General features: G+C 43.4%; 1 protein-coding gene across 8 annotated transcripts in view; it reads left to right on the top strand.

Moving 5' to 3' along the window:
* UNK (unkempt family zinc finger) overlaps positions 1-10,958 on the top strand; it is a 27,026-nt gene extending 16,068 nt beyond the window's left edge. For 6 of the 8 annotated variants that reach the window (XM_026861009.1, XM_026861006.1, XM_026861004.1 and 3 more), the window contains 5 exons: positions 615-716; positions 2,198-2,386; positions 5,294-5,475; positions 6,025-6,282; positions 6,669-10,958. In XM_026861009.1, the coding sequence (XP_026716810.1) occupies positions 615-716; positions 2,198-2,386; positions 5,294-5,475; positions 6,025-6,282; positions 6,669-6,824 (887 nt within the window). In that variant the 3' untranslated portion in view covers positions 6,825-10,958. The remainder of the gene's footprint in view (positions 1-614; positions 717-2,197; positions 2,387-5,293; positions 5,476-6,024; positions 6,283-6,668) is intronic. The other 2 variants (XM_026861005.1, XM_026861007.1) reach the window with 2 other exon arrangements.
* Positions 10,959-11,218: the final 260 nt, after the last annotated feature.

The raw sequence follows: 11,218 nt of genomic DNA, 5'->3' as shown, positions 1-11,218 counted from the left end.
CCAATCTGACGTTTCTGAGGTGATCTCACTAATTGGTTAACAATAATAATAGAAATGAGTGGGCATGTGTGGGATGGAATTATATTGATCATGGTTAGTGATGAGGCATGTTCAAATAGATGTAACATTTGGAGGCATTCATAAGCTTGCTTTATTTTACCCATCTTTGAACCTCAGAGATGTTTTTGAAGTGTTCCCTTCTACTGATATTTCTTTTCTAAGTGGTTCTTCAGCAAAATAGGGACAAAGCATAAACCAGACCCAGACATGTCATAAAACAGTGTTACTGCATATTACAGACAGACTTGAAAGAGCAGTTTGGGGAAGACTTATGGGAACTGCTGTTACTTGATCAAATTTTTGTTTTCATATAACATTTGGGAATACTTTGAGGCAAAAATACATCAGATCAGGCAAAAGAACCTGAACTGAAAAGCTGCCCGTGACACTTCTGCCAAACCATTTAAGAGCAGCGTTGCACAGGGCGGAGAGTAGGGCCGTGCAGACTGACAAATAGAGAGCAAAGGCTCCTCTGCATGTAGGCTCTTTGGGCCGTCCTATCTCTTGAAGTTGTTGGTCCTTTATAACATAATTGGTACCTCTGTGTCTGGCAGAGTCTGCCTTGGATGACCTGGACCTGAATGAATTCGGAGTGGCTGCCCTGGAGAAGACATTTGACAGCAGCACAGTGCCCCACACGAGTGGCATCATGATAGGTACATGAAAGCAACAGAGCTTTCTTTATCTTCTGCCAAGCAGTGTTGCCCAGTCACCTCAGTGGAGCCAGCCCAACAAAGCTCTAAAACCAGTCCCAAAATAACATTGGTTAAAACAGCAATGATAACAAACTCTGACAACCGCTGAGCATCTTTGAAGTGAAAGCTTGCCCTTGTTGACTCACAGAGCTGAGTTCTTGCCATTGGGCCCAGGTGTCTTGGGGAAGTTTCTTGAGACTGAATGGGACTTGCTTGATGATTTTTTTTTTTTTTTTTTTTTTTTCTAGAAGGCATCTGATACCTTTAAAAACAGGCCAAAGTATAACGATTTGCATCTTAAGCAGAAAACTCTCCCTAGCAGTAACAGGAAACTCACTGACCTGGTAATGCTATCCATCTGTCACACAGTGTCATCATGGTCTGCTGATTTGATTCCTGTAATGTCTGTCTCATTTTAATATGTGGAGGTAGGCTAAGGCCTCTTCTACCTGTCTCTAATGAGCGTCCAGGGAAAAAAAAAAAAAAGTCTCATAGCTTTTTGGAAGTCATTGTAGTTTCTGGCTACCCTTGCTGTGTAAGACAGGTTTTGAATGAGAGCTAACTTTGTTGGACTGAAGGTTTCCAAGGGAACTACACTGCCTGGAGCTGTATTGAGGTAGGAAGGGACCTGTGAAGGGACCCTAAAGGATATTGCTTCCACTTCCCTGTGAAAGATAAGAGCCTGGTCAAAAAGTTTACTGTGCATGTTTGCTGATAGCCCTGCTTCTGCCACTACCCATCTGCAGTGGCTTAGAGATCCTTCACACTGCTTTTCCCTCTGTTCACATCAGGTCTGGCTGTTACCTGGTGGTCTAAGAAGGGAGATCAGGAAAGTGGGGAGCAGGGCTGAGATCTCCCTCAGTCTGTGTGTGGCAGACAGAATGACCTCTTGTGTAAGGGAAGTGTGATGTCTTTGGAGGATGGACTTATGTTTAGTTGGGGGTTTTTTATTACTGATAGATCCAGGCACTCAAGTATGTCTAAAATGCCTAAAGCTAGTCACTGATGCTTAGCAGTTCAGATCCTGACCTGACCCAGCATGATAGTCTTCTCACTACAGGTTGTTTGGAAGTGTTAAAGGCAGAGGCATGTGTTTTAGAAGTGAGTTTTTCATTACAAAGTATTTCACCAAATATCAAATTCATCTTCTCTAGACTGATAAGGACTGCACTCTGCTCAGAGAACCTTTTGTTGCTTTGGCCAATGAAAGAGTGGTCCATTGAACTCTGGAGGATTTTAACCTACGTGGTTCATGGGACAGCAGCTTCAGTGCTCCTCTTAAAGGCTGAGAAGGGAATGAAACCTGATGAGAAGCAGAGGGAATCCCGAGGGGCTTAGGAAGGAGAGAGGGAAGCTAACACCTGCTCTGAACTCCTGCACTGTGCTCTGGCCCATACTTCATGGTCACACATAGCCATCCTCTCTGTGTGTTCTTTGTCCAGGTGGGAGTTTGCTGCAAAGTTCTGCTCCTGTAAATATCCCCGGGTCCCTTGGAAGCTCTGCCTCCTTTCACTCTGCCTCTCCTTCTCCACCGGTCAGCCTCTCATCGCATTTCCTTCATCAGCCCCAGGGACACTTAAGCCAATCAGAAAACACATTCCTGGGGACATCAGCTTCTCATGGATCATTAGGTAAATGCACAGTGTGTGTGTCCCATGTACATGCCTGTCTGTGCCATGTAAGTATTTTCTTTTAAGTTAGCTTTAATTTTAATATATTTCACTGCTGCCATTTGTTATCTCTTCTTCCCATGAGAACAGCAACAGTACTAGAAGTTGCTTTACCAAAAATCAGCTAATTCATTGTGAAGAAGGGAGCAATTCCCTCTACTTTCCATGTTTCTAGGCTGAGAAAAAGGGACAGATAGGTTAAGTGACTTGCTCTGATGCCTTTCAGGGGGAAGAGTTCTGCCTTTTCCTGAGAACAATGCTGTGCTGAGCTTTCACTTTACAAAAAACTTAGAGTTGGGTTCTCAGCTTTGCTTATTTAAGGTGGGGATTGCAGTTTGCCCGTGGGGACTGCTTGTTGATCTTACTGGCTTCTAGGAGCTCGTAGAACAGACTTGGGTCATTGTGATTTTTTTTCTCCTATTTGGCATTCTGCAGACAGTTTTGCAGTACAGACTTTGCCCCTTTGCTCCTGTCCCCCCACCTCCTTGATGATCTGTTTCCTGTATGAGAGACTGTGAAGGGAAGAGAAATTGCTTTGGAGCTTCATCAGTATTGGGCAGAACTGGGAACTGAGGGACCAAATGTATTTTATTATCCAGGCACAGGGTTTCCTGGAGCAGCAGACTTCTTTGGGCTTAAGACTACAGTGACACTGCCTCTACTTATTTCTGTTAATAAATATTAGTTCTCTCTGTTGATATTAGACGTAAATGCTTCTTCAAAATTGAGATATGCTTTAATCTTCAATATTCAGCTTAACCTGATAAAATGATTACATGCTTTTGTAATCTATTTCTGCATGCACTTATCTGTGTAACTGCATCCCTTGTTTGTGTAGGCCAAAACCATGCTTCCATGCCTTGCAATTGCTATTTGTTTGGCTTTAACAGCTTTTACAATTGTTGTAATAAGAAGAGAGACATCAGAGGGCATCTCTGCTATTAATTATTGTTGAAGGCTGGCTGTTCATCCCAGTTTCAGTAAGAAAAGGAAAACTTGTTGATAAGGCCTGGCTTTAATTTCAGAAGAAACAAGTTAGCTACAACTGTCTTGACTACGTAGTTATAGAAATAAAAAGCCAAAGAAATGCAGGAAATTCACAAATGAATTTAAATACTTGATTTTTAAGAAAAAAGCTGTTTTTTTCTGTAATATAACAAAACCATTTTTGCTGAAGTTTTGGTAAGATACTTAAATAGTAACCCAGCAGTTGGGAATCTGGAATCTATCTATTCCATGTGACTTGCTGATGCACATAAGTTAGTGTGTAGTGCGTGTAGTTATTACTTATTTTTATTGCAGTTGAGTTAAAAATACCTGGGCTAGTTTCCACTGTGCAAGATGCAAAATGTGCAGAGAAGGCATTCCTAACCAAAGGGCCTTGCTACTTCCACTATGAAATAAGAACAGCAGGTGGAAAGAGGGAGCAAAAAAGAAACGACAAGATAAGCTTGGTCAGCATTATGTCAGAACTTGTGGCTTGCCAGCATCCTGCTTAGTGCTAGATTCCCTTTCAAGAAAACTGGAGCTTGAAAAACAAAATGTGAATTGAGGTTCCATTAAAACTTCTTGCTCTCAACCAAGCGTGCTTCAGAGCAGCTGACGTAGATCTGTGCTATGTGGCCTGAGCCAGTGAAGAGCCCTTCTTGCTCTGCTAAATTACTTCTTAATGCACCTAAGCCCTTAGTGAAGACAAGTTACTATTCTTTTCAACTGTATTTTTTGGTAACCATTTGTGTCTTGGCTGGCACTAAATGAGAAGTAAGTGGCATTGGGTTAGTCCTCACTGAGAGGCTACTGGCCCCAGGGCTTGCTTGCAGACACAGTCAGTTCAGCTGCTGTAAAATCAGAATTACTAAATGCAGTTAGATTTAGGAATGTCCACACCCAGTGGTGAGCACCACTAAATGAAAATGTCTGTTACATCGAACTGGTGCATGTCTGTATGCAAAAGTAATCACATCACTCAGTAGCTCTGTCTCAATATGAGCTTTTTCCTGCTGGTTCTCCCCTGAGTGCAAAGTGTGGATGCTTATTTTAAGTAAAAGTATTTTTGTTGTTAAAAGAGTACAAACCTTGGGAGTCTGCGAAAAACAGCCACTTTTGTTTACAGCTGTTTTTCTACTGCTTTGTCTCTTAAGCCTTAAATGTCTTCCTGAAAAGACAAATTATTTTAACAAGCTAAAATAGGGAAGTGGTTAGTTAGTCTTCTCCAGTGCCAATCACTAGCTTTCTGCTAGATCTCTGCAGGGGATGGAGCTGGTGTATATACTATTGCCTCCACTTGTTTATAAACAGGGTTTTCCAGTTAGTGATGTTTCTTCCATCTGCAAATAGTAATGAGGATGGTGCATTTTAGTCTCACTGTTCGGGAAATAATCCTGCTTTTCTAAGCACCAAGGTGAGGAGACAAAAGCAGTTTTCTTGAGATATATAGTGTGAGAGGAAGCACCACCTGGGTTGGCTGTGTGAACCAATCTGTTCACCAACACTGATGGTTGTGCTGCCCAGAAAAGTAGGAAGGTAGTAAGTAGTTCTGAGGTTCTTGTATGAGAAGAGGGATTCAGTCTGGTAGTCAGCTCTGCTCTAAAATCAATGCTTCTAAAAACAGCCTGGTTCAAAAGTTGCCCCCACTCAGTTTCTTGGGCCCTCCCTGTATCATTAAAGATGAGGCCTGACAGTGTGAAACTTCCCCTTTAAAGTCCCTCTGTGATGGACTCCTGTGTCCTGGGGATGAAAGTAATTCTTAAGATGATCTTCTTTTTGCTATGTACACATTTTCAAATCCTGGATTTCACAAGGGTAGGGAGGAAATGGGGAAACTGCCAGCACCTGTGACATAACCCTCTCTATTTCCCTGTGAAACAGGTTTAAATGGGATGAACAGCAGCATATGGGAACACTTTGCTTCGGGGAGTTTTTCGCCCAGTACCTCACCTGCATTTCTGTCAGGTCCAGGTGCTGCGGAGCTGGCACGGCTGCGACAAGAACTGGATGAAGCCAACAGCACAATAAAGCAGTGGGAAGAGTCTTGGAAACAAGCCAAACAGGTACTTGAGCAACTCCTAGGAAGAGGGATTAGGGAGTGTAAAGGAGTTGGAGGATGTCAGCCTTTAAAGAGAGACTTTCCAGACATTGAGGTGATGGGAACAGCTGTAGGTTTTACAAACAGACTCTCTCAACTGTTCTTATTCTTCCTTCTGCCTTGGAATGAGGGTCTGAATCTCTGTGTCTGATGTGTTCAGATGCTGGAAGTGCGAGGCCAGGTGTCATAACAGATACACTGAAGTGCTTGTCAGTCTCTTAGCCCTGCCAGCTGACTTAGATCCATGACAATTTGCTGGTATGCAAAGCTCATCCCCTTAATGGTATGAGCCAAATCTGTAGAACCACAGCCCAGCCAGATGGGGTATCTGGAATGAGCAGTGCTTTGAAGCGAAGCTCCAAGGCTGTTTCAGAATTTGGAAACAGGGCAGATTGGACAGAACATGCCTCTAGTGAGGAGTCTATGCAAATGGATATTTTTGCCCAGTATTCTCTCTTAGAGGCTGAGTGAGTTTTCAGACTGCTTCTTTTACCCTCTTTGTTGGAACTTGTAGGCTTGTGATGCTTGGAAAAAGGAGGCAGAGGAAGCAAATGATCGCGCCAGCACAGCTAACATGGAATGTGAACTGGCCCGGGAACAGAGGGAAGCCTTGGAGCTGCAAGTGAAGAAACTGCAGGAGGAGCTGGAGAGGATCCACACAGGCCAGGACCCTCAGTTTCTGCGTTCTTTCTCTGACCTGGAAACACTCTCACTCTCTTCGCTTTACACCCTACAGAAACAGCTGCGGGCAAACCTGGAGAAAGTCGATAAGGTGAGTGCTAGGGATTGGCAGGGCAGGACTTTGCTCTCTCTGCTCCTGCAGATTGCGGCTTTTTTCCCTTTTCTTTCATACAGCCAGAAATCAGAAGCCTATCAAAGCAATTCCATGTGGATGTAGCCAAAGTGAGTTTTAACCAACTTACAGGGAAATACCTGCCTCTGCTTTGTGCCTGAAGTACAGAGTTTAAGTCAGTCAAAGCTGCTCTGTTGATCCAAAAGGTCCTAAAAAGACATCATGCTGTGCTGCTTTGCTTTTGCTTCAGAAGCTGAATGGGCAGACAGCTGCGAGTCCTTCCCCACACTGCGTAGTGCAGAACGGGAGCCGGTTTGCTTTGTGACTTTGATGCTTATGTTTTGCCCTGTCCCCCTCTCTTGCAGGCGGTATTTCAGATGCAGTCAGTGAAATGCCTTAAGTGTCAGGAGGAGAACCGGGTGGTGTTACCGTGCCAACACGCAGTGCTGTGTGAAACGTGCGCCGAGGAGGGTGAGTGCCCCATCTGCCATCCCAACAGGCCCCACTCTCTCCAGTCGTGACCTTCCAAGGACACTTGTTCTAATCATATCGTATAGAACTTTTTAACTTTATACATACGTACATATATATGTATGTGTACATATATATATGTATGTGTATATATATATATGTATATATGTGTGTATGTGCATGTTTGTGTATGTATGTATATGCACACACATGCACATACACACATCAAACAAAAATTAGTTGCAGAGCACTTTTTAATATTTTACATCCCGTATCTAAACTGCCCCTCACCCGTGCCCCACTAATTCTAACTCTTGAGGAACTTTGAGAGCTGTTTTTAATACAGATCAAAGGGCCATTTGCAAAGAGTCTGTGTTTCCCCTCTTTTCTATTTAGGTGATAACAAATTTTTGACTATTTCCAGAAGGATTTAGAGTGGGCAAGAGGGGCTTCCATGTGCTTTCCAGAGGAAGAGTTGAGATCACAGGGAGGATCGAGGTGGATTGAAATGACTTGTTCCTGTCTTCGATCTCCCTGCTCTTTCACTGACCCAGCTTGGTTAAAGCTGTCCTCCCTGATGGAAGCTCTGCTGGGTGCCTGCCTGGTGGGCCTCACGTTGCCGATCTCTGAATGTGCAGGAACTTTGTCTGTCATTTAATCAGCAAAGTTCGCTTTTTAAATTTTTTTTACACTCTTTGTATATTTGTATGAAAAGAAGAAAAGAGGGAAAAAAAATGTATTGGACCTAGAGCAAGCCAAGCCCCAAAATTCAGTGACTAGTGTTCATTGCTGATACAGCTACCATGTTCCAGGTCTGAGCAGCCTTAGAATTATTTCTTTGTGTCAGCTAAAGCCCTTTATGAAAGAAATACAGATGCAGAAGTTAGTTCTCTCCAGGCAGCGCTTTGTCTGGTGGCTGTCTAGAGACTTTTTACTGTTTCAGACCAGATTAATTTTGTTTTAGCAACAGGGACCCCATTCATAGTCACTACTGGAATGCATGAAACAATTCCAGGTAGTCTGAGGACACTTTTGTTGGACAGAGTCCATGCTGCCAGTGTCAGCACCTCAAGGATGGATTGTGGACTGCTGGGTCCAGAAGCCCTTATGCTAGAGACCATATATGCCTGTGGTGACAGAGAAAGTCCAGCATGACAAAGAAATGCCACCAGCTCAGACCTGTCCAGTAGCTGAGCTTTCCTGTGACTTCCTTTACCAGTGTGTCCACTGGATTTTTACATCGGGTGGATTGCAGTAACCTGCTGGGATCTCAACCAAAAGGCCACTCAGTTGACTTAAAACGTTTTTATTTTGCACAGGGATGCAGCCTGTGCTATCCCTCCCTGACCTGGAAAAGCACTGGAAGCTCCAGCAGCCCACTGTTGTAGGAAAACTGAATTTTTACCGGAGCCTCTCAGAAAGCTTCATATTTAATGCAAAGACATAATTAGGTTTGCTTCCATAATTCCACCTTTCCTTTACATGGAAGGCGTTAATATGCATTCCCAGATGATCTCTTAAGTGCAGCTCTGTGTAGTTCTTTTTTATGTTTTTCCCATTAACTTGTTTTTGGGTTTTTTGGTAAAAATGCTTTTTTTCCATGTGTATTTTATTGTAACTAGCATCAGTTTTTTTTAAATTTTTTTTTTTTATGGAGAGACACTGTTGAGTGACTATTGTGGCTATGTTGTTTGGTTATAGCCTTTGAATGTCTGTGCCATGGGGCAGCGCATCTGCCTTGGTCTGATCTTAAGGAAAGACCTTTTATTAAGATACGTGAACATTTCTTTTTTAGAAAAAAAAAAAAAAATAAAAAAAAGTGGAGGGAGGGGGGAAAAAGCCCAATTAAGATAAAAATTTACTAAAAAGTTTTTGTAACTAACTTAAATCATAGGAAATAAACTCTTGAATCAGGTCTTTAATATTTATAAGAACCAGAGCTGATCAGCCTGTTTTGGCTATTGGTTTGTAACACTTTTTATTAGTGTGGTGGTTTATCTGCTCTCCTACCACCCTGTGGGACTGTTCAGGGTGATGCTGCCTTTGGCCAACCCTCTTTTTTCAGAACTGTCTGACACCTGGCTGCATGACTGCATCTGATTTCCCAGGGGCACTTCTTTGTCCCTTCTCCTCAGATGCTGCTTGTCCCCTGATGGCAGCTCTGCCTGTCTCACTGGGACTGCCAGTCGTGGTGTGACACAGAGCTGTTGGGTCTAGGGGGAAGAGATATTTGCCCCCAGTCTCTGTGGGGGCACAGTGGTTAGGCAGGGGCGGTACAAGGAAAATTCCAGGCCAGAGAAAGCATGTTTTTTCCCTTTTGAGTAAGAGTTTCTCTGTTTTAAAACTTATACTGAAGGACCAAAGAATTCAAATCTTCAACCGTTTGTGGCCCTTGAATTTTAACTTTCCATTGCCACACTGCACTCATGGCAGAACAGCCTGAAGGAATTAGCACTAGCCCCTTCCCTTGCTCCACCCCAATATATTTCAGCACTCTCTTTGCACAAGCACATAGGCTGATTCTCACTTTCCTCTGGTTCTTTAAGAAAGACTTCCTAAATTTAGGTTTCTATGAATTTGCTGCTTTAAAAAAAAAAACAAATCTGAAATGTGAATTATTTTCTTAAGCATCAGATGGAAGAGAGAACTTCATCTTTGCATATTTTTCAAATATTTTAGGGGGCCACTTATATGACAATTTCATAACCAAGTGAGGTGAGAGCAGGGGAAAAAGGCAGCACTTCTGACCCCCTCCAGCAGTTGTTACTGCCTGCCCCAGGCAGGAAGGATGAATTGTCATCACAGCACTGCGCTTAAAGCTCAAGAGTCTGTGGTCAGCTTCTGTATGGTGTAAGAAGAGTCTTGTTGAAATAAACCTGGTGCTAATACGTACAGCCCCGGTAATGTACTGTCAAGCTTCCTTCTGAAGCAGAAACTCCCTTTTACAGGACACACAGTAACACATCAGAACTAAGGGGGCTTTTTTTGGCCGAGTCACGCTTCAAAATGAAGTTTTGGTCCACAAGGCTTCTTGACGAGCAGCCCAGCTGGCTGTTACTGAACAGCCATGAACATGTCTGGGTCCTGCCTCTTCACACAGACTCCTTCTTGGATAATGATATTTTCCTCCCAAAACTTTTGGGAGCTTTGGAAGTGTTAACCTTGGTGGTTAATTGTGCAGGTTGGACACTTCTAAGCTACAGAAAGGGAGTCTTGATGGTGTTGTGAAACCACAGTATCTTAAAGGTCAATAAACTTTTACATTATGGAAAAACAATATAGAAGCAGATGGCTTAAGACAATGCTATCCTGGGTAGATAGAGATCAAAAAGCAAGGCTAGAGCTGTAGGTGATAGCCAGGAGCTGAAGAATTTTGGCATCGCTTTGGGCTAACAGGACCACTTTTAGATCATCTCCAGCCTTAGATGATGTAGCTGCAGGCCAGCTGTGGCAGAGACACAGTGGCACAGGAGGGACTGGGGGAAAGTCTCAGAGCTGGAGCACAACTTTCCTTAAGCAGATCCCCCCCACCCCTTCAAAGGGGGCCACTGCAGCTGATCCCCTGCCGAAGGGTTTTATACTTTCTGTACATCTCTGGAGCTGAACCTGAGCCACTTGCAAGGCTTGTGCAGCTGAGACAATGAAGAGAAGTCCTTACCCTGTGAGGAAGCCCATAACACTGAATGGACTCAGTAATTCATTGCTGTTCCACCAGCCTCCGAACTTCCTCTTTCTCCTTTTCCCCCATCTGGGAAGGAAGAATATTACCAGTGTTTTCCTCCAGAATTAATAATCCTTGGAGTGATGGCCAACAGCAAAATAGATGTTACTGATGTAAAACCTAGTATTTTAAAGGTGAAATATTCCTGCAAACCAGTGACTGCATCGGAGAGATTTCTGGGGCTTCCCCACTCCGTAGCTTCCATTGTTAAAACAAATACAGTATACGTTTAAAAAATAATAATAATACACACTGCAGTATTTCTGGTGGCAATTCTTGACCAGTCTCTTCCCCACTTTCCCTGGGAGGAAGGGCACTGGGCAGAAGCGCCCCTAGTCCGTGTAGAAGTTGGCAGAATGGTGATCGGTGGTGTGTAAAACGTGTTGTTGATTCCATGTATAGAACTGTGATTTCAGCTGTCGTTCTCTCGTACTCTGTAAATATGTGTTTTGGCTGTCGGAAACCTGGTTTAGACTCTTTTCTTGGCAGAGTGAATTTGCATGTGGGGCTGGAAAGAACTCAATCTGTGTCACAGTTTCCAAGGGCAGGATGGATTTTTTTTTTTTTTAGAGGACAATAAATTTTTATTTTTTTGCTAAGAAAAAAAAATATACTAAAGCAGTGTGGGCGTGTGTGTGTGCGCGCATGTGCTCGGGGTGTATGTGCAGCCCCGTGCCCAGCTCTGGGGCTTGGGGAGGTGTGGAGAAGTCTGTGCGGTAAAGC

Source organism: Athene cunicularia (assembly GCF_003259725.1).
Source record: "Athene cunicularia isolate RWA chromosome 18 unlocalized genomic scaffold, athCun1 chr18_part1, whole genome shotgun sequence".
Classification (NCBI taxonomy): domain Eukaryota; kingdom Metazoa; phylum Chordata; class Aves; order Strigiformes; family Strigidae; genus Athene; species Athene cunicularia.
Note: the sequence above shows the minus strand (reverse complement) of the source record. Positions and strands in the feature narration are given on the sequence as shown.